This window comes from Falco peregrinus, chromosome 2 (assembly GCF_023634155.1).
Source record: "Falco peregrinus isolate bFalPer1 chromosome 2, bFalPer1.pri, whole genome shotgun sequence".
Taxonomy (NCBI): Eukaryota; Metazoa; Chordata; class Aves; order Falconiformes; family Falconidae; genus Falco; species Falco peregrinus.
The window spans coordinates 75352403-75376725 of NC_073722.1; the positions used below are offsets into that span (position 1 = coordinate 75352403).

The 24323-nt window shown below is 40.1% G+C and overlaps 1 protein-coding gene across 2 annotated transcripts in view; it reads right to left on the reverse strand.

The window, feature by feature from the left end:
- MMRN1 (multimerin 1) overlaps window positions 1-24323 on the reverse strand; it is a 44515-nt gene that overhangs the window by 13256 nt on the left and 6936 nt on the right. The window contains exons 2-6 of one of the 2 annotated variants that reach the window (XM_055796910.1): window positions 14308-14427; window positions 11968-12074; window positions 6481-6573; window positions 2857-2907; window positions 2281-2454 (exon numbers count right to left, since the gene is read on the reverse strand). In XM_055796910.1, the coding sequence (XP_055652885.1) occupies window positions 2281-2454; window positions 2857-2907; window positions 6481-6573; window positions 11968-12074; window positions 14308-14427 (545 nt within the window). The remainder of the gene's footprint in view (window positions 1-2280; window positions 2455-2856; window positions 2908-6480; window positions 6574-11967; window positions 12075-14307; window positions 14428-24323) is intronic. The other variant, XM_027779981.2, reaches the window with a different exon arrangement.

Sequence of the window (24323 nt, forward strand, 5' to 3'; positions counted from 1 at the left end):
TTAAGGCTATATATCCAGCTGTAAATGGCATCTTTGACTTGGAAGTGATTAACACTCCATCGCTGAGTTAATTTTCAAAGTGTACATTTTATTAATGAAGAGGAAAGAAGTCTATAAAAAAAGCTTGATGTGGAGTGAAAGGAGGGAGAAATAATAGCAAGAAGTGTGCAGAGTTTATTAAATTAAAGGGGGAACACCAAATTATTTTCTCTAAGAAGTAGGAACAATTTCCTAAGTACTGAAAAAAATTTTTAAAACATGCACAACAGATTTCAGTAATCAAATTAGAGGAGCATATCAGTTACTCCAGTGAGCGTTGCCCTGTATCAACAGATGACAAGTTTACGGAGTCAAAGACTATTTGTAGATGAAACCAAGAAATAAAGACTTTGTGAACTGTACTGAACTATTTGTTCACAGAAAAAGACTTCACTCCTAACAAGCCCTGATACAAAGCTGGACAGCCATTAGCATTTCCGTGATAAGAAAAAAGGTGATTAATGGGTATGAGCAAAGGACCTGGGCATCATGGGAAGAAAATGGAAAAGTAGGGGAAGAAGTCTGAATAGCATGAAACAATTATGGGCTCAACTGTGGTTTGAAAGCACATTGCTTCAGGATGTAAGTGGTAGCGGGGAAAGTTGTGGTTTACTTCAGGTGAGCTTCTAAGAGCAATTTTTAGCACGTATAATGTGCCTATACTGCACATCTGTGCCACGTTAGGGGACAGCATAGAAACTCCTTCCAGCTCCTGCTACTTTAGGATGCTCTTTGCCTGCCTGGAGCATGACTGACTGACATTGCCCGGGCAGAAACTGTATTTGCCCCATTACATCTACAAGCCAACAGAAACACTAACCTTGTTCTCTCTCCCATCCTCCCTTCTGTTTACCTACGTACATGCCAAGAATAACTTGTATTTGGAGTGAGTGCCCATAATTAGTCAAGGGAAGTAGTTAACAACAGCATTTTCATTAGAGCTACTTGATTAGGAGATGAATTGAGAGCATAAATCAAAAAAAGGTCAGCAATGGAAGATGTCATCTAAGCAGGTAAAAACAATAAAGGCTTGAAACACATTTGCAGAGCAGTGTGAAATAATGTGGGGGTTTGTACTGCACATTTTAATTAGGACTTAGACCCTTAAATATAGGTAGCAAATGGGGAAGCAGGAACATAGGATGCAGCAAAAGACCTCTTGGAATAGCATAAAAATGACAGCTATAACGAATGGAATATAAAAAAGAATGAAGAGAAAGCAGAATGGAAATTGGAAATATTCAAAGATAAATTAAATGTATGCCCAAGGGTCAAGAATGCCATCCAGCAATGTGTGGAAAGGTGAAAACAGGTCACTGAGCGAGAGATGGGATAAACTTGATCCAGGGTCCAAGAGAGCCACCTACCATGTGGCATAAGTATCTCAGGAGACAGAGGACTGAAAATGCAAGACATGGGACCATGTTTGGTAAATTTAAGAGAGATACGAAAGCACTTAATGTTTCATTTAGTTTTATCCTAATGTAAGGAGCTCCAGTTCCCCCATTCTATTTTTAGACAACAGAAAAGTCCTCTGGATTCTGGTGTGTATAATACAAACAGTTTGGGGAAAATTCCTGAAAAATTAGAAAAATATTGCAAATTAAGGAAATGAAAGCTTCAGTCCCAATCTGCTTATTAAGGACCATTTGAGGTTGGGTAATAAACAGATCTTACTGTGGGATTCAGAAAGAATGGATGCATAATTCTGCTGGCGAGAGTTTGCCTGACCTCCTGATCCCTGGCCATATCTTTCTCATCTACCAAACACGAGTACAGATGTTTATCAAATGTAGCCTAATACGATCAGAGGCAAATTATTCAGCAGGATGTTTGCCATGTTATAACTGTAAGAGCCACAGAAGTCCTCATGTTTCCCCTGCATATATGAATTACATAATAGAGAATATTACTTAGCCATAGTAGCAAAACAAATACTATGTCCTTTAGCAGCTGTCAGATAAACTAAAAACAGAGATTAGAATATTTACAGAAGCTCTAAGTAAATGAAAATATTGGCTTAAGTTACCATGTAGATGATGTAGTATCCAAGAACATAATTTTTTTGCCCCTATAACAAATGTCAGAATAAACAAATCCCCTATTATGAAATGAAACTAAAAGAGAGGTCTCCTTATAAACACTGAGCAATAGAATAGAACAGTCTACAAATGTTTTTAGCATTATTTTTTTCTGGCACCTTTAGCTGCATGAGTGATTACATTAATTTATTTTTCTTACCTTTTAGAAAAGACTGGAAGTCTTTGCCCTTATCTTCATTGATTTTGCCTTCCAAAGAAGAAAGCATCTTGCTCACATCACTCATCGCAACAGCAATGCTGTCAACATTCTTCTGTAGAAAAGTCAGTTTCATCTCCTGGCTGCTAATCTTCTCATTCATTTTTTGTGTAAGTGCTTGGTCAGAGAACAAAATGAGAAAAAAAAAAAAAAAACAACAGCAGTGTTAAAACATGGGGGGTTGGGGAGATGGGGGGAATGAAAGCATAATTGTCTTGAGATATATTAGCTGGAAGTGGGGTGGAAAGTTTCTGAATCTTTAGTCTTAAATGAATCATCTCTATTTTTGTCATGTCTCATATATTAGTGACATTCAGCAGCACAGCAGTAGCTAATTACCAAAGCATCTGTATCCATTATAAAATATTTATAATTCTACATCAGTATTTTGAGTGGTTAACGTATTTTAATCAGCATAATACCATTCTTCCTCCACCTAGCACCCTACGGCTTATGCAGTTAACTCTCATTTAGTCTATTTTCTTTAACACAATCACAAAAAGATTGAGTTTTACTTACCACTTATAACTTCATGAATTTGCAAGGCTTGTGTCTGAAGGAATACATCATCTTTTCAGTGTCGGGGTCAAAATAAAGACTCTTAAACACAGCAACAAGGCAGAAAAACAGCTAATAGATAAATGACTTTGGAATAATCATCAGCCTGTCATTAAGAAAAGATGCTCAACCTGTGAAGTTCATTTTAAAACCTGCCCAAATTGTTCCTGACACTTGTAGTCTCTTTAGGTATAAAAAAGCCTAGACGGATGCTTTTAAGACAGGTAGTGGCGAAGGCAGCCTTGATCTTGCAAATTAAGACTCCACATGACTTCAGCTAGCCATCTGATTTTACAGCTGACAGAATGGGACTTAGTCTGGGATTTTCAGAAGATGCTGATAATATTAGATGTTCTAATTCCGGTAAGCGAAGCTACAAGATCTCTTCAGTTCTTTCAACAATTTGCCTAAATAGCCTACCTTAGACACACAATATATTATCCTATATGATCCAGGCCATACTGTGACTTAATAAACTGCTATGCAAGAGATTCTTTAGCAGTACATACAAATATTTATTAGTGTAAATTTACAGTACTGCTATTGATCTTATGTCACTTTTCATTGTGGCATCAGTGTCTATTCCCAGGGCAGTAAACAGTTATACTCAGAAATCACGTAGAAGTACAGGGCCTAAAGACTACCAAAAAAAGAAAAAATCAAGTTATATGTAAAAGGGCATATTCTTTTGACTAGACTCTTATTGTTCAAAATTCTAGTATGTAAAAAATAAACATATCATACCTAATTTGACAGCATTTGGGAAAAAACAGAAAATTCACTAAATACACCCAATCAGGACAGATGAATTGAAGCAATGCCCATGAGAATACTCTTCTGTAGAGGCACATTGGTTGTAAAGTTAGTAATTGGTAGAGCCTGGTGAATAAGGCTAGCTGTTTTAGGTTAGGATGTTAGCATCTCCAGCTGCTCACTTTGCCCAGGGTGTCTACTTACACAGACATAAAATTGTTTATAACTCAGCCACCTAGTTTAGAGTCTGGCAATTCTCCCCAATGGCACTGGGGAGACAAGGTTTTGATGGATTTTCTTCATCTGAATACTCTTTTCCATAATGCTACTCTGTGACAGACAGACAGGTCTGGATACTTCTGCTCCTGGTTCAATTGTTACTCTGAGAAAGTGATTTGCATTCATTATCGGCTTATGCATAGCCACCCAAACTGATAACAAACCTGCAGGGTGCAATGGTTTCTTCAGTTTGGTTTCTGTCAGTTCCTACTGAAGGAGGAAGACAAGCTGCATAGATGAACTTGCAAGCGAGGTTTGTAAGTGGTATGACTGCACAGTGAGAGCTGGAAACAGAATCTGGCTTGGAGTCTTGGTAGCTGCTGTTGGAACAACAGACCAGGGCAGTTAGTCCTGGCCCCAGGTCATGTTTGCAGGGCTGACAGCCAGAACAGGTATCTGTCTCCTAAACTGACCCCATTTGATTTAAAAAGAACTGAAAAGCAATTAACACGGAGCTCTGAGATTCCAATTTCAGAGTTATTTTTCAGAGCAGAATTCCTACTAAGACAAGTGGCATGTTTTAATGCTCTATTGATCAAACTCACTTTCTCATATGGGTCCTGTCGTCTTTACTAGACATCCTCATCCCTCCAGACCCGGGAAGCTCAGTTGCTCGCACATTACCAAGGGGCAACAGCTTTCTCCTAACTCCCATTTGAAAATACCTTTCTATGTCTCCATACCAGGTTCAGTCTTTTTGTCTCCCACCTATGCTTTCTAATTTTTTCTATTTGTCTATTATGATTTAAAGTAAAACACATATACAGACATAAGCCCATATGTGTACTCTCTCCATAAAAACCTGTGGCAGTCTCACTTCTGACATCCTGTTCTCCCAGCATGCATGAATATCCCAGCACCAGAACAGTATATTGACACACAGAGACCTGAGAACATAATTTGACTTATTGTTTGGTTCCATAAAATGTTTTCAGATATATACCAACCCTGTGAGTGACAATAACACCATAGTGTTATAATCATCAGCTGATGATTATACAAAAAGTCAGCATAGACATCTGTAATCAAAGCATCGACAGATTCAAAAGAAAAGGGAGGTAGTAAGAATGTGCAAGGAACATGACTCGTTTCCACTGTCTTTTACATCTTGTCCATCCTCTGGGTCCTCACTATGTAAACTCAGGCTCATTTGACAGTGTGTAGAGAGTGTTGCCAAATAACTTACATATAATTTGCCACCAAAAATTTACCTGACAAGTGCAATGTCACTCAATGCTGGGGAGTATATCACAAGAAGAGAATAATTTTTTCCTTATTCAAGCATGTTTCATGTACTTATTTTGTTGTTATTTAAACACAATATGCTGATTGTTAGCAGTTCTTTGAGTACACAGTGTTTTTAAATAATTCTGCACTATCAAATGTCTTTATACCCTCAAAGACATATACACGTTCAGGTGGTACAGACTGGAATACAGTATAGTCTGTCAACTACTTGAATACCTCTACATCATGGCTACCTTTTCATGTTTCTTTATAGTGAGCAATTAATATTTGAATTCATGGACAATGATTGTTTCTGCTCCCACTTCAGTGAGTGTGCAAACAGGCCTGGCATGAATAAAATTCCATTCCCATGAATACTTATGCAGACAACTATGAAATTAATTTTCTGGAACATTTGTGCTGGTAAACTTTAAATCATACAGATGGTAATGGAAAATAAATATAAAGGGAAGTGAGCACCCCCAAGAATTCTAGAGACTACGAGGTGGAGAAGCTTTCCATGCAGCAGTCACCTAAGGGAACTTCTCAGTGTAGATCGCTACTTGAATAAAAGCATTATCGTTACCGACTACCTCTTACAATGCTGAGGTCTGTACAAGGTTTCCTGCAAGAAAACACTAACACTATGTTCCAAAACCTTACGGTGTAGAAAGGTTGAAGTAAACATAGTAGAGAGCAAATGAGTAGTGTAATAAGAAACAGTCTCAAACATCTGTGGTATAAAGCCATAAACTGTCCCTGTGTTGCTTACCTATTTGATCATCCTAGATGGAGTAGCTTAAAACACAGTTAAGCTGCCCTTGCTAAATTTTGAAGCATCATTGTACTGATTTTGAATAAAGCACTAATTTTTATAAGAAAATATTTAACAATCACACATTCAGATAATACAGTTAACATCACTACACTTTCTTTTGTGACCAGTGCTGGTCTATATTACTCCTGGGTTTGCTTTTGGGTTTGGGTTTTTTGCCTGTATTTGGGGGTTTCTTTCTTTTTTTCTGAAAATGTATTTATTTTAATAAGTAATATAATAGTTGAAATATTTCTATGCTGAATGACTTTCCTGGGTTTAGTTTAGTCACAAGACACTATAAATGCTAAGCTACTGGTACCTTTAGATTCAGTTTCTTCTACCTATCTTTATCAGAGAAGCATACTGCTGAACCATGACTGCTAGAAACTCTAACGGTTCATTCACGTCCCTTCAGCAGACAGTTTTTTCTCAAGTTATTTTTGGAGTGATCTTAATGAGTCACATGGTCAGCAACCGGGCTAGAGGTGATAGCAATCACAATAACCGACCTGGCCCACTGGGGTCCTGATGAGCTCCTGGTGTCCTCTCACTGACAGTTCTGCTGCTTTCAGCCTGGTTGCTATGTATAAGCGATGGTTGTTCTTGAGTTAAAAGAGGGAGAGAAAAAGGAAAGTGTGTGAGTGAAACAAGGAACACAACAATCAGGATTCCACAACACTTGCTTTGTCTATTCTATACGAACTTTATCAAAGCCAAATCAACTGCTATGATTCTTGTTATCTGCTTAGTCCACCTATAACACAGTGTAGAACCACACTGATGAGACTGTGAATGGTTTTAAAAATGGCTTCCTGAGGCTGGCAGGGGTTAGTGTTAATACTAAAATGTCATACCTTGCCCTCTAATGAACAGAATTTTGGAATCTCCAGGGCTAAAAATTCTATAGGAATACTTCAGATCAATATAAAACACCAGTACAACAACACAGATATTGTCAGCTGTAAAATTAATTAAGTTTTAGTACGGCTACAAAATCAGACATGTTTGTCAAAATCAATATTTTATTTTTTTACTTGTTACACAAATCTTCAAGCATGGAAATCTTCCCAGTAAAGGCAATAGTTGCTACATTGTTGTAGCACCTAAAAAAATAAAACCATTTCAAAACATAATCAAATTCCAACAAGCATCTTGCAAGATTTGTGACTGGTATGTACATTAAGAAACTTTATGAAGGTGATAAGTTTGTAAATATTTTCTCTGGTCATGGCAGATGGGATTTTCTGTGCTTATTTTACTTCTCAGCCCAAAGATCCCAAAGCTGTTTCCAGAAACCTAGATTAACATTATTCTTTCAATATTACAGCTGGGGAAACAGGTCCAGAAAAATAAAGTGCCTTCACTCACAAAAATTAGGGAACAACTAATGGAATAACTGGTGATTGAACTGAGATTTCCACCTTCCTGACTTACTGCTCTAGTCATTAGGCTTAATGGTGGTGTTTTCATTTTGTTATTGTTTTAGAAAAATGAAATATGTACTAAGTAGATTGCAAATTTGCTAGTATACATTCATAACAATTTTATATGCTTGCTCAGTTCATGAAGCATTTTGAAGTAGATGTTGTTCCAGCTAGAGCACATCTAAGGAATGCCAGTCTTTAGTACAGTACACACAGAATAATTTGGGTATGGTGACATTATTTTACAGTTCAAATATTAAAACCTTGTCTGGCCATACTGTGAGTTTCCAAGGAAACAGAATAAAATGCTGAATCAAGAAATTCCCTATGTTTCATCAGCCTCTTAACAGTGTATATGAGGATCAATAGATTACATTTAAGGATGATATAAGGTGGTTTATGTTGCAAATTAAGGGAGGGGGTGATGTAACAATTAGGACAGGAACTCAAAGGAAATTATCATATGGACCAAGAGTTCCATAGAATTTACTGAAATTGGCTGATGAATACGAAATCCTCAAATAGTTATAATTTCAATAGCTTCAGTCATCGTTCTGTAGCATAGTTATTGACAGGAGTTAAAATACTTGCATTCAGCCCAATTCATTACACAGGATTTATCAGGTAGTGATGTGATGATATAATCTATGACAAGGGAGTCAGTTACTTGCCTGTGATAAAGACCAGCTGATCGATGTCCTTTAGTTCTTTCATTTACCCATCTTTCTGTTGCTCTAAATATATTCACTGCCGGTGTTAGTGCTACAGACACCGGATATATTTTTTTTATGCTATCCATCTTACCTTTCATCCCCACTATTAAATCAATTGCCCCACTCACAGCTTAACATTGTAGAATACCCAAATCTTTACAGTTTTATTGGTTTTAGAGTTTCAAGGATATATATATTTACCACCATGTGCTTGTCTTACTAATGCTTTAAACTGTTCAGATAACTTAATCCCTGTAAGACCCAGGACATAGTATCACTCTTTTGCAGCAAACCAGCAACGGAGAAAGCCCGTAGTGCATTGTACTGCCTCTAAAAGCAGCAAGGACTGTAGCCAGTGATGCAGACAACACAAAAAAACTCACCCAGAGAGAATACCTCATATTGTACAGTTATTAAATTTCATCACTGTATAGGAAAGGGACTTCTCATGCAGCATTAGAAATGCAGGGGTTTCATTTGTGAAAAAAATTCAGAAGAGTCGCTGGCAATATAGCTTCTCCTACATCATTCTTCCAGTGTGGTTCAATCCTTTTCCAAAGAAACCACTCTGACACATATGGTGATTAAGTCTTACGTGCTCCTTGGTCCCACAGCTGAGATTCCCCATCCTAGATGCTGTATAGCAGCAGATGTGATGGGAGCACCAGACTGCAACTCTAATACATGCACTCTTCAGGGTAGAAATAGCCATCAAACAATTTACATTTGAGACCTTTTAAAAATTGGATACACTATGCTCAGTTTAAGCTAAAAATATCAAATAAATAAAAATTAGATTGCTAAACCCACCTTATACAGGCCATTTACAATAACAAAGCAGCACCACAAAAAAAAAAAAAAAAAAGAAAAAAAAGCAGCAATTCAAAACGCTGAGCAATAAGCTCTTCCAGTTCCTCCAGGAGCTTCAGCATTTCTGAATATCAGGTAACGCACACAGGAATTTAACATTAGGCTCCTATCATTGAATATATTGGCCTAGATGTATAATTTATTGTCCCATGTATTTTTAAATACACCATGCAAAATGATTTCAGGGAATATTAAAAATATGGAAATTGGATCTTTTTCTCTCAATATATTTTTGATGAAGCGGGAGTGGCTGAAGGTGAATCCCTGTGGGGAGTTTGATAGTTTCCTCCCATTCCTTGTGTTTCAACGTGAATTGCTACCTTTTGTGTCTGCAGCTCACCCACGCAGAGGCTAGCACTCACTCCTGTGTGGAACATTTTACAGCCATCTGCTGGAGAAATCCCATTACTACCCTGTGAGAGAATTCAGTGCTAACAATGGCTTTGGCATTGTCCGGAACTATGAGAACCAGCCGTTTGCTCTAAACCGCAGCCAGGGTAGATGGAAATGAATTTATCCACATTAAGTCACCTCAGCATCACTCCACAGCAAAGCTGAACTCGAACACAGCATGATCTACGTTTGAAGATGCGTCTTCAAGTTCTTGAAATAATTTGTGACCCAGAATATAGTGTTCAGGGACCATATGCACATGAACAAACTGGGATTTCTTCCCCTCAGATGTTACTACACACACATTGCTTTCTCCACCTTAAGGATGAAAAGTTAAAATAAAGCTATGTTTAGTAAAATGACATGAACTTTGCAACTCAGAACTTACAAGCCCTTTTATTTTAGCAGCTTTGCTCCCAGTTAAGCATTTGATATTCCCAAATCAAAATGATGATGTTTTATTTGTTGAAGTGCCCACATTGCGCTGTTTCATGAGACTTTAAGAAATGTCTACATGTTTCCCTTCTTAAAAAGTTTCTTGTAAAATTGGATTTTCCATACTGGACTAGGATCCATGTCTCATTCAATTTGGTCCCACATGGGAAGTAAAGTTAGAAATGGTGATCTGAACGTGTCTCTTTCCAGAGGCTCGTCTGTCTCACTCACTACATTACCTTGAGAATCAGCTGTAACCAAGCAGTTGCAATGAGGCTACCAAATACAATTTACAGATGTCTAGTAATAACTATCAGATGTTGACAAGCGTTTCCTCCTGCCTAGACTACCAGACTGAAACAGTTATGTATGATATCACTTGGTTTGAGAGAGAAGGCATTTTTAATTGGCATTTGCTATAAGCAACCCACGCCACGCTAGAAGTGCCTTCCCAGGATCTAAAACATATCATCAGAATAACCCACCCAGTTACCCCAGCACAGAAACCCTTCAATAACAGGTCTGCTGTTGAACGGATCAAGAGTGGAGAGGCCAAACAGAGGGCTCAGCAACACCGGAGAGCCGTGGTCAGAGCTTTCAATGCCTCTCCCTGTGCCTTTGCAGAAACGGAGTGCCTGAGGACAAGGCTACTGGCTTCCCAACTGTTCAAGTTCATTAGCTGACGTCCCTTCATGGGAATTGCGTAAAACAGACAGGGCTTGTGCTGGTGGTCTGCTCCTCATGGCAGGCGGGATTCCAAAGCAGGGAAGAAGAGCCTTCCTGACATAACACCTTTCATCCCAATCTCTTTAAACACTTCTACCAGCATTAATTAATTAAATACCCCAATGCCCCTGTGAGATAAGTGTCATCTCAATTTTCTAGATGGGTAAACTTGGATATGCAGATTATAAGTGGCTTCCCCAAGTTATTCAGCAAGCCAGAAGAGATTTGAAAATAGAGCCCAGGAGATGTAATTTCAAACCCACTCCTATAACACTTGACAACATTTTCCTTTATTCTTATTTTTACACAGACACCACTACAAATTGAGTTATACAGCTTTTTTTCCTGGTCAATGCTTCCCTGTTGTTTTGATGCCATTTCAATTTTATCAGCTGTAGCCTCCCCCTTCAATAAGCTTTTTTTAATCTATTTTTGCTAATGTTTGCATTTTTTAAAAGCAAACTTTTAAAACGTCTGATCTGTGCTCATTCGACGGCCTTGCTGACTGTGTCGCATGTTAATATCCAAGTCCACGCTCAGCTGCACAGGAGAGAATTTTGCACTCGCTGAGGCCCTGGTTCTTCAGCATTGAAATTTCCCTCCTGGATGTGAATATCAGTGATTTCTCTTCATTCCTCTACATTAATTTTTAATCACAGCCTCTACTTTACTACTGCTGATTGAATTCCCTACCACATCTAATGCCCTTTCTTGTAATACTCATTCATTTAAAATATGTATGCTGATGCCATATCTTATTTTTCAAGAGCTGCTTGTTTAAGGCCAGCAGCGAAGAAATAGCTATTATACAGTTGTTAAAGTACAGTATGTTGCAATATGTTTGATCACCAGGGCAGAGGTAAAACACTATTCTGTCAAAAAAGGGTACGATTATACAGGGATCATGTGTAATACTAAAATTCAGTCACTGTGGAAATGAACAGCATAACTTCTACTCAATTCAGAGGGAAACAACGTTGATACATTATATTATCATGCCTAAAAAATCTTCTTAGAGCCTGAAACTAAAAGCCAAAAGAGTCACAGTGCTGTAGATCAATTTTACAGCAAGTATTCAATAGAGGACCTGGATATAATATCCCCAGCACTGCGATACTCAAAAACTAAAAGGTCAAAAGTAGACACACTGAACGCAAACTCCCTATATTAGCAAAATGGAATAAGGCTGAAGTTTTTATGAGTTTCATGTAGACTGGAGGAAAGGAAAGGACATTCTGCTCAGCTGCTCTGGAAATTCATGTGCAGGGAAGAGTCAACATCCCAAAACATTTTAGTTTACTGACCATTTTTCCTGGTTTTTAAATTAACAGTAAGGACTGTATTGATTTTCAGCAGAGCCATTTGCTTGCAAATCAGATTTCATTGTTTTCTTTCATTAAAGTGAATAGTTTCAAATCCTTACAACTCTACTCACCTTTGGGTTGGCAGTTTTGCCCACTGTACCCAGGACAGCACTTCCACTCCAGTGATGTTACTATTTTATGTTTGATTCTGTAGGCTTGGTGTGTTGTTGCTTGGGACCTGCAAAACAAGAACATTTTAAACCTATTTTAGGTAACCAAACAGGAGTTGTAGGATACCTGTATAACTACATTACATTATCTTACATGTCAGATGTATCCTTTCATTAACTGCTTGAAACTGTAAGTGAAGTCTAACTAGTTCGGTGTTTCAATAGCAATCACAGTTTTAATATTGCAGCCTTCAGATCATCTGCATGGATTTTAAAGGAACCTGATATCTATTTAGTGTTGTCAGACTTCCTCCCTAAATATCTTATTCAGTAGTCAAATACTGCTAACTTTTATGAAAGATATTACAATTAATATCCACTAAACTGGACAGAGTGAGCCAAAAATACAATTGTGATATAACATTTTCTGTGACATCAGTGAAAAAAAGCATTCACAATGAATTTATGCCATGTCAGCACATGTTTAGTGCACACTGGAAGCCCTCCATTCTGGTTATTTTAAGCAAGATTATACAAACATTAATCCAATAAAGTTGATGAAAGGAGGGTATGGCTATGTAATTGTGATGCCTCCGTTACTACTGTTACAGTACGCAACTGCAGAGGCAGCAGCAATTTTGTTTCTGTGTTCCAACACATCCTGCACATCCTAGCTACCAAACTACTTCTTTTAACTTTCTTTACCTCATGGAGAACTCTGTTTAGAATGAGTACGCTGCAGTAGGGCATACAGAAGAAACTACAGCAAGTCTATTTGCCTCTTTTAATATGTTAAATTCAAAGTCTGAATAAAAAGAATATTGCACAGTTCTGCTAGTTCCTAAATACTAACATAAATAACACCTCAAACTTCAGAAAATGAAAATGGTTACAGAACTGTTTTGGACATACAATCCCTGTCTAAATCATTCCAGAAAGTGGGACAAATGTGAAGGCTGTTGGATAAAAAATTATCCTCCAAATAAACTAAAAAATGCCACCTTGTTTTACCCTGTAGTTAATCTTGTCACCCCTTCATGTGGGATGTAATATTATATATATTAAAATTCATAGCAGCCGGCAGGAGCTTTGCATGTGTCCCCAACCAGGTTTGCCTCTGAGAAATGGCTTTTTCAGCAGCAAGGCTCAATAAAGATTAAGGTGACTGCCAAGAGAGTTCTCGGTTATTTTGCTGTATGGATGGTCTTATTAATAATAAAACTACCGTATTTTGCATTAGCATAATCCATTCCTGAAAGAATACATGGAAATGAAGTGTCCATGAAAGGAGTTAATCAGGAATAGCCATTTTAAAAATAACTCTCCACATAGACAAGCCTCAGAAAATATTTCTAGTAGAGACTTAGTTACAGGGGCAGCACAAGGAGCTATTTTCCCTACAAAAAAGAAATCAGTTATTGTGAATCTTCTAGCCTGAATTAGAAAAAAAATGGCAACCACAGGGCCCCTCCACACTTTTGCAATACAATTGTTTATGTTTCAGAGTTGTTTATATTTCAGAGCCACCAGATCCTAAGGATACTCTATTCCTGGTTTCACCTCAAAGCTTTAAGCATGTTCTGCTGTACCATCTAGAGGACAATGCTCAGAATGGTGAAACTGACTTGTAAGAGGCTTTTGAAATTTTTCAAGGGAAAATATATGTTACAACCTCTGTTTTGTTGGTGCTGTTTGAGTTTGACATTTTCCAGGCCCATGCGTTAAAACCCATTTTAATTTACTACTGAAATCTAATGTTTGGAGAATACAATGAGGCACCCAAACCACAAAGGATAAACCGAATATGTTTAACAGTGTCATTATTTACAAGTTGTATCCAATTACTTCTCTGGGTTCGTCGCCTGACCAAAGCTGTGCCAGAAATAAGTGTCCAGCGGGGAGATAATAAAAATATTTATACCTCTCGGGGGAAGCCTTTTCCTTCAACAGTGCACAAGCCTGGAAAACTGCACAGGAAGGCTATTCTTCCCCACATGTGCTTTAAAGCTTTGTACATGTGCACCTTCCCTTGCCATACTCTGGAAGAGGGAAGCAGGCAGTGGGCTTACTTGAAGACTGAACTAATTGGAGGGTGCCGCGGTGAAGGCATGCCAAATCATGAGCCTTTACACTTGCTATAGGGACAAGTCATGAGCTTTCATACTTTTGATAAGGACACGTGACAAGCTAATCTGCTCTCTCCTGTTTTCATTTTCATTTCTAAAGTCATTGTTATATTAATTATGCATCTGGTGATAATTAAAATACTTGCAAGTACTCTTTCTTACTAGTTCTACACACCTCTGAGCACAGGATCCAATATTCCAAGTACAAGGCTTTGCTCTGCCTGATGAGAAGGTTTCCAGGTTGTCCACTACCACTGTAGGTAAGAGTCTGGTATGGACATAAGCACACCAGTTTCTGTTAAGATACAGAAGGTAAATATAATTAATAATACAAATAACATTTCCCACAATATGATGATATATGATACTTAAAGAGGAAAGTTAAACCCATAATTTAGGGATAGGACTAAGTTATGAAAATTAAGTTTGGTTTCTCTCAGACTGCCAATGTAGTCTTGGGCAATTACTTAGTCTTTGTGCTTCAGTTAAGAAAACAGACAATAATTTCGCTATCTCTACATATATTTACATTGCAAATTTAAATTTTCCTTTGTAAATGTTTGTGGAGCACCAAGTACAAAGCAGCTCTTCTAGACTGCAGTAATGACAGGTCTTAAAATGCATCTACGTTTCAGACTACAGAAACTGTTTATCCAGAACTCAAAGGATTGTCTAGTAAGGTTCTTAACCACCCATAACTTTCACTTTATGGATAGACATTTCTGCCCCTCCTTTCCCCAGCAATACCATGAGTACACAGAGACTGTTTTGCAACACACCTTGAGGTCAGAGGCACACACAGCAATAGCGTGATAGCTCCACGCTCACCTGTGCCACTGGTTATCCACCCAGAGAAGGAAGTCACGTACAAAATGATCAAACTTGTTCACTGCAGCACAGGACATAGGAGCTGGCAAGTGCAAGGATGGGCTTCGGTTTTTTAAAAAGGATTCTAAGGGGGTTGCAAGAAACCACAAACTGTTAGATCAGGCTTTGGAACCAGGCGACTTGATAGAAGCTAAAGTGGAGAACAGAATTAAGCAGAAATTATAAACTGAATAATGGCTTGGGACAGATTTCTACAGGGAAATTTTGCCTCAGAAAACTATTGGCATTCTTTGAGTCATAAGCAGATAGATAAAGGAATGATTTTCAGAGTCTTTGGCAAGGTCACTCACCAAAAGCTGTTGCGGGGGGAAGCAATCTGTCACATACTAAAAAGGATAGATCCTGTTACAGATTAATAAGCCATTAATTCAGAGAGGTGAAAGACTAGGTAGCTTTCTCATGAAACAGTTTATCAGAAGAATCCCACATGAATCTGTAATAGACATTATATTCATTAATGAGGGGGAAAGTAGGTGAATAGGGAGATGACAGAGTTATACAGAGCTGTATGAAACCATTTTGTGTAGTAAACCTAAAGCTCATCTCGAAGAATTGCAGAAATCTCATGGTACTGAATTTCCAACTAACTAAGTGCCAGAAACGGGTCTTGTAATGCAGAGTCAGACACAAATCAAGACAGGTTTTACAAACAATATGACTACCTAAGTTAACTATCATCACGAAAAAGATCTTGAAGTCACGATTAGATCTTTGAATATACCAATTTAGTATTTTGCATTAACTAAACTAGTGAATTAAATACATGACATTATTAGGGAAGGACTAAAGAACAAACAGAAATCACCTACAAATAAAAGATGAAGAGCAGGAGGGATGAGAAACCATTGTCTCATGTTTTGCTGCTAACCTTTGCTTCTGGTTGTAGTAGTTCTGCCAGCATTTCATAATCCAATATGGAGATATATATATATATATTTACCCCTGAAATCAGTATCTTTTTATAGGCTCCTTACAGTGGAAATCAAAATACAATTAAGACCAGATTAGTTCCATTTACTTAAGGGTATTCATGCCCTTAGTACAGATTCACACTGCTTCAAACAGGAACAATGGCACAGAACACAAAATAATATCATTGTCCGTCCTTAAGTGATTGCTTTTGTCTGCTGAGATCCTACCAGTGCACTTGCATTAAATTCAGTAGTTCTTTACTTGGAAAAGGATTGCCGAGAAAACAGCAGGATAAGCTGGGAATTAAGATGCTAAATAAGGCCAACAGGCTGAATTTCATCATTTCTGCTGTCAGTATTGTGGTGCTCCCTCATACAACAAGTATTGTTTAATCGATGAATAATGCGTTTCATATAAAATGGGGGTTTACTGAGTCTCTCCGATCTGATTTTGCTCACTCACTCTACTTCCTTGAGAGTTTTCATTATGATAATATTTCTTTTTAATTGGGTATAAAAAGGCTGTGCTTTTATTTGATGCTTCCTTTATGTTCTGACTCCTCTTGCTATAGCCTTTTGTCTGTGAGTATAAATTAGAGACTCTGTGAATAAATATTAGCTAAAAATTAAATGCACCTCTCACGCATAAGCTTAAAGACTAGGTACTCTTCTCACTACCTCTGTGGAAACCGGGAGCAACTCTATGCAAGTGTGAGACTCAAAATTTGGCAGAATCAGGAGATTTAAGTCTTTTGAGTTTTGCAGAGGGATCGTAAAGTTACTTACGCCACCTCTCTGTTTGGGGTATATGGGTCCTTTACAGCCTCCTGTACCACAGAGACTAGCAGTAGTAACTAAATCGTAATGACACTTGCAGCTAAACACTACCAACAGTTAGCTAGAAAGAGAGCTTGCAGCTCACAAAGAAGGACAGGCACCCCCCCTCTTGCCAAGCCCTCAGGAGGAGCAGAACATGGCAGGATACTTCGCTCCCATACAAGGGCAACCAGGAAGCGAGCTCTTCCACAGGGCTTGCTTGCCAAGCATCAGGGAGCAGCAAGAACAGAGTTTCTCTCTAACAGAAAGTGAGTCAGGAGGGGAAGGCCAGCCATACAAACTAGGCACTGACCTCACCAGCAGCATACAAGTACCACAGCACCAGAGACAGGCAACCAGCAGTAAGGAGTCAGGTATGGATCAATCACCAGCCCACAGCAACAATCAAGAAGGTACTAGGTAACAAGTCAGACCCAAGAAGACTGCTAGAGACAAGCACCTTTAGGAGGAAAACAGCCTCTAGCCTGGGCTTAAATGGTGCCCTGGCCCATGAGTGTGGGTGGAGGTTTCAGGTGAGGTTGCTTAGGGTCATCAAGGCTTGTTACCTTGCTCAGGGCATTACCACTGAGCTCCTTTTTCACTACAGGCAGGAGGTCTTTTCCATTTCACAGCTGTAGCAAGGGCTCTGGATATTCATACCTTAGATTAAAAACTGGGGTTTTTTTCTCTGAATTGTAGCCCAGAGATTAAAACAAAAAAAAAAATCTCAGTATATGAATGAGATGCTAAAAATTTCTTAACACATGTAGAAAGTGATGCTGGGCCAGACTGAGAGTGGTCTGTTCAGGTGAGCTCTGACTAAGCATGGTGGCTTGCTTATGATTGAAACTTGGTATAGAGAATGTAAACATCTAAATTCATGAATAACCCTCGGCAATTAAGTGAGGGTATATAATGTCTGATCAGAAGATATCTGTAGCGGTAACACCACCTCAAGCAGTTTTGCAGCACCACACCTCTTTTACTGTTAATATCAGCTGTCTGGAAAGTGAGGAACTAAGAGCTAACACCTGGCACAGCTGGGTGCTAAGCTTACCACCTCTGCAAATCCAGAACCCAAATATTGGAGTCGGATTTTATTTCTGGGCTACAGTGAGGTTAGGACTTGAGCTCGTCGCTTCCTAGCTTGTGCTCTAGCCTTGCATGCAGACCTGACAGCTCACCAGAGAAAAGGAATAAGCAGAAGACATATAGCAGTGTTGTCAATGACAACCTTTTCTGCAGTGCACATGGTTGGGGTATAATTTTTGGTAATTGAATGCCATTTTACATCTGAGCAAATGTGGTCAATGAAAAGATAAAACAATGAAAAAAGGCATAAAAAGCATAAAAAGCAGTTGTAACATACATTACAGCCCTGGAATGCAGAGAGTGCAGTTAAACCACTACTTTTTAAAATTCATCATGTGAATCCACTAATTATTGTTATTATTGAGGGTGGCTAGCTTCAAGGTAACAGCTATTGGAACCTGCCCGTTTGGAGGTGCCCTCCAAAGGAAAGCATGGTACAATACATTCCAAATATATCAGTTAAGTACTGCTTTTGTTTTTTAAAGATAGTCTGAACTCAGCCTCTGGTCTACCAAAAATTTAACTCAACTTGAGCAGATTGTTTCTATTTAAAATTTTTAAGTCATTCTTAAGCGACATGAGTGCAATGTCTGAAGCTGTGTTTCTCACATGGCCCAGCAATCTTTGATCAGGCTAAATTGGAGGAAATATTCACAGCAAAAGAGCCCCTGGTGTGATTCATAATTAGGTTTACACTACCAATGAAATAAGCTCATTAAGAGATGTTAAGAATGTAAATATAATTTTGAAATCAAATTGTCTGAAAAAATGTAGATTTGGAAATAGAAGATGAAGCATGGCGGAAGAACTATGACAGGCTGTGTTAATGCAAAGGCAGAACAGAAGGCAACTGATTTGCATAACAGGACTTTAAACCTGAAAATCCTCTTTACCCTCCATGGAATAATATATTCCAGATCAGCAACACAGGCTTCTAACATGCAGATTTTGTTGAAAGCTGCAGAATCCTGGTGTTTCTTTTGCATTGAGCCTGGTTTCAATCAGGAAAGCTGTATTTAAAAATAAAACAAAATCCTTGCAACGTACAACAGAAATCCAGCCTGGAGAAAGTGGTGCAAGTCCCTGACTGGTATGAAGCCTATGTGACAGATTTCATCTTCCTCTTGGCCAGGAAATGCACTGGTAGCAAGGTGAGGGAGAGTACTTCTGAGTCCTCAAGCCTTTGAAAGAGTCTCTTTGCTTGTGATATTTGCAGCAGTTTTTCCAGTTTGAATCAAAATACTGCTACCTCAGCTCTGCGTCAAATGTGGGTTGACCATATCTGAGAAGTAAGGCATAGTACAAACAGCAGCATTTGTTTCTTTTGCAAGCAATAAGCATGTCTACTCTGCAGCCTTGGCAGGCCCGAGTCCTCTGGCGTTTATGGCCATTGCAAATTCAAAGTCCTGAGCAGCTAAAGGGCCATGGAGCCTGCCCACAAAGCGGGAGCAAAGCACATACAACTAGCAGGGCATTAGTGGGACCCAGACAGTGCCTTTAAGCCTGTCTTTAGCTTTTGGGATCCTACACATCCCATAGAGTTTATTCAGACCTTGCATTAACACCCTCTCAGAGAAGTTTTCTCCTCTTCTGCTTACACCAGTTCTGTTTCTTTTCCCACAGAGAAAACGTTCTCATGAAGCATTTCTTCATTTCCACAGTTGGCCAGAAAATAGAAAGGATGCAACCTGGAGACAGCTGTGAAACAGAAGTAGCTTTGGGGTAATTGTGCGCAAGGAGTGCATGGTGTGCATGGCACGAAGCCCAGTGCCCAGCCTACATGAGTACATACCAATAATACGTGTGTTTCCCTCAGCTGGGAAAAAAAGCTGATTTCTGACAGATTACTGTAGTGTTTCTGACAGATTACTGTAGTGTTTCTGACAGATTACTGTAGTGTTTCCCTGTGTTCACCTGACATCCTCAGTGATTTACATGGTATCACAGTTTACATGGCCTCATGGTATGGGGGTATATATGGTGTGAATTACTGGCCAACATCTTGCAGCTTCAAAGGGATGCGATTCCCTGCAAAAAGCAACTTTCCCATCCACAAAATGAAACTTTGTGGCTTATGGAAACTGGCCCTGCGATGCAAGTAAATAGGTAATGTCTTAGTGGTAGTTATCTACTTATTCTTGATCCAAGCTTTCATAAACAGCAAATGCAGTTTCTTAGTTGGCTGTGCAGGTTTCTGAAGCTGGACTGGACTTCGTAAGATGAAAAAAACACCTCACTTGGTCTAAGGTAGCTGTACAAACACGTGCTGTCAGGCAGATCCCTGCCTCCCCATTCAGGGGACACTTGAATCCCTAAACCAGGGGTCCTCAAACTATGGCCCGCGGGCTGGATACGGCCCCCCAGGGTCCTCAATCCGGCCCCCAGTATTTACAGACCAAGCAGCCGCAGATGACTGCCTGCCACTTCATCCGCGCCGGCCCCCCTGGTTAAAAATTCTGAGGAGCCCTGCCCTAAACGCATCGCTTCACCGGCCTGTTGCCTGCACGCTAAAGCCCTCGGTTAGCAGGACTCATGCTCCGCCTCAGCCCCTCTCCGGCGGGCCTGGCCCGCCTAAGCTGCTCGCCCCACACCCGCAGCAGCGGCGGGAGGTCACCCCACCGCCCCCCGCGGGCTGCCACGGCCGCGCCACAGCCACCGCCGCCATCTGCCTGCTGCTGCCGCGGCTCGGCGGAGCCCTCCCCGCGCCCCAAAGCGCCGCCGGCGGGCAGCCCTGCGATGGGGCGGTGGCAGGCGCTGCGAGGCGGCGGGCGGAGAGGGGCGGGGCGGGAGGCGCTGTGGGGCGGGGCGGTGCTGTGGGGCGGGGCGGTGCTGTGGGGCGGGGCGGGGCGGGAGGCGCTGCCGGGCGGGCCCGGCAGGTGGCGGCCGTCGCTCGCTGAGGCGGGAAGCTGCCGGCGGCGGGTAACGCGCCGCGCGCGGGGCTGTGTGGGCGCGTCCGTCCGCGGTCGCCGCCCGGCTGGCGCCTGCTGAGGCGGCCGTGCCCGCCGGGGTCGGGGCCGTGTGCGGGGCCGTGTGCGGGGCCGTGTGCGCTCGGGTACTGCCCACAGCGGAGCCGGCACCAAAGGCCAAGGAGAGCCCCGCCGCCTTCTGCTGGGCTTCCCGGGGGTGACTAGGGAGGGCGGAGGGCAGCAAAAGAAAACATAGGTGTTTAACTCCGAAGAAGGAGAGCAGTGACTGCTTGCTGCTGAAGTTGTCTGGTCTGTGACAGGATGGTTCTAAATACATTTGCAGTCAATGGAAGTGTTTCCATTTAACATCAGCAGGCTTTGAGCCACCCCTCTTGACGCTGCGATACCCAATGTTGCTGAAAAGTGAAGTACAATTTACACTAACAGCAAAAATTTATCATTTCCTTCAGATGAGAAGGCAAGTAGAAGCTTTTGGGACTGCAAGCGTCCCTTCCACAGCACATTGCCGCTGTAAATTCTTCTTTGGGAACATTGCCAAGAAAACAAACAAACAATCAAACCCTCACAAAAACTGCCAGCTACCAAATATCAAGTATATCCATACAGGATTGCTTCCACTTGCTTGTAAGCGCAGATCCCTGTGAGTGAGTGGTCCTAAAACGGCTCAAGAGCAACACTGGTAGTAGTCGGGCCACAAAGGGTATAGATTTTGTTCTGCCCCTTTCATATTATATCTGAAAATGAGTTATCTTCATCTGTGAGTGAATTAGATCACCTGGCTTTTAATAGAAATGCTATTGAATCAGCCTGGCTGAACATCACTGAATCATGAAAATGAGATTATCGTGTTGCTGAAGGAATACAAAAGGACCCAGAGCTTGAGCTGTTGTTAAAGTCCATGCACAGCTTGGTGGTTAGGCCTCATTCACATTGTATGCCATTGATTTGTATTGCGCAGAATAGTTTATGCAATACTAATCTGGATTCTAGACATTTTCATTTTGTATTGACCTTTACACCTCAGCAGTGGGGATGTGGAAAGCTGCTACAAGCATCTGGAGCCAGCAGCTGCCTTGTGAGGAGAGGCAGAGGGATCAGGGCCTGTTCCGGCTGGGGAAGGGAGGACTTTGATGACACCTCACAGCAGCCCCCCAGGCCCTCCAGGGAGGCTATCGAGAAGCTGGAGTTAGGCTATTCCCAGCAGTACATGGCAGGACAAGAGGCAACAGGCCCATATTGAAACAAGAGAGTTTCAGACTGAGTATGAGAAACTTGTTTTCCCTGAGGATGTGCAGGCAGTGGAGCAGGGCCCAGAGAGGCTGTGTAATCACCAGCCCGGAGCATGGAGCTCAGTACCTGACTGGATCAAGCCTGGAGCAATCTGGTCTCATCTCACACCTGTCCCTGCTGGGAGCAGGAGGTTGGACTAGTGACCTCCAGAGATCCCTTCCAACCTGAGATCCTATGATTCTGTCTCCTTTGTGTGATATGATTTTTCTTCTGAATACAGTAGATTAAGTGCATTCATACATAAAAACATATAATGACATAGTGTGGAAGAAATCCATTTTTTCTATTATTTTTTTTTTCAGCTAATATCTTTCCCAGTCTGAAAGACTGTTACATGAAGATAAGAGTATAGGCCCTGAATTTAGGTTGTATAAAAGAACATTGCTGTGATACATTTTCAATTTGCTTTAAACAACCTGCCAAGTCTGGATGAGGAGAGATAATGTTGATGGACATAATGTAAACACTGAGATTATAAGGATAGCAAGCACCCTCACAAGGGTTTTTTACTATTACATGGGAGACCAGGTTTTGGTTTCAGCAACTTCCTTTCAACTCCACTAGGTGACTACATAGACCTCTTACCTTTTTAATACTAGTGATACAGTAAATTCTGTATCTTTATATGAACATCAGTCATGCTTCAAAAATATAAGCTCTAGTTCAAAGAGAAATTATAAGCCTGAACCAAAATCAGTTAATTTTTTTTATGTTCACTGCTTAGCTTCTGCTCTGCAGTGTATGAATCTCAGCTGAAATAAAAATTCAGTACTCACTAGGGACTGACCATAAACAAATCAAATTGGGAAATCTGTTTTACATGCTGATTGGAATGTAAAACCAGGACAGCCTCTGAAAATTGCATTGAATATGTAATATAATATAGTATGGGATGATAAAATACATTATAGGATATGTTTTTTGCCCTGAAAAAGAGCTGCCTTGTTGACATTGAAGTATCAGGTGGGGGGAATTATACAATCTGTTTAATGGTTTTTTTTCAGGACTCAGGGTCTTGACATTTTGTCCTGTCTGTTACAAAACACAAATTCTACTCTCATCATTCATTTCCTTTTTCTGTATTTACAGTGCTGAAGCCTTGGACTGTGAACAGCCTCTTTGTCTCATCCAAGTTTTTATTTACTGTTTTGACCAATTTTGTGTTCTACCTTGTGCTGCAAAAATTAATTCACAATTTCCACTTACCTAGCACTGTGCTGATCTATTTTAGTATTTAAAATGTCTTGTTGTGAACAACATCAGGTCTTTTAAACCTTATCTCTCTCTCTGTTCAGAGCCCTTCAAAACAATCAAACTTTCCCACAAACAGAACTGAGATTTTTGAGAAGATACCCATTAACCTGCCTTAAGAATCATCTGATAAAACACATTTGAAACCCCAGAAAAACTCTCTTTCAAAGGGTCTTAATTCTGCATTTTTTCCTCTGGAATATAAATGTGTTTTCCATCGTCTAATTGACCCAGAGTACACAATTCATTTAAGGTAGTTCTGGTCTAGTTTACTGTTAGTGCTTCTCAGATGACTTTCAGTGGTACTGGTTTTCATTGGTTTGTTAGTCGTTTTGTAAACTACAGAAAAGTAGATTGCAGTATGTCAGCAATGGCCTCTCCACTGTGAGAAATACCGACACACACACAAAAAAAGCCTTTTTAAGTGACAAAATGAAAATGTTAAAAAAGAAGATCCACCCCAATTCCAGGGGTGAATGTTGTTCTTTAATCTTTTCATAGTGTTATTCTGGGCAGCTTCTCTTCTCTTATTTAGGTTCACTAAATAGTCAAATGCCTTGCCTGTTGCTTTGTACCTTTGTTACTTACTCATGCAGACCTACTGCTTTATGCTGTCACTGATGGATTTCTTAGGGGGCTCTTGAACAAAAAGGATCTGAACCAAAGTCTGTGAAATTCAAGGTGATTTTTTTCTGAGACTTTTTCTCATGACCTATGGTGTTACTTACGAGGAGCGTAATTCAGAATGGTTCCTTTGAGATGTTGCAGAAAATTGTCTTTTGAAACACTTGCATTCTCTAACTAGCAGCACAGATAATGCTTTTGGAAAACATTTGGGGACACCTTGCTACTGTGCTTTTGCTTGCCAAGTCTATTCTAGGAATTAGTGTCAGTTTTCTAAAATATTGATTATATTTAGATTTGTAAGAACGCATCTTTTCTGTGCAGATTTGAGCTGGTGTTTCTGGTGTACCTTAAATGAAATGTTCCAAAGAGTCAAATGTTTGCAGTGGCTG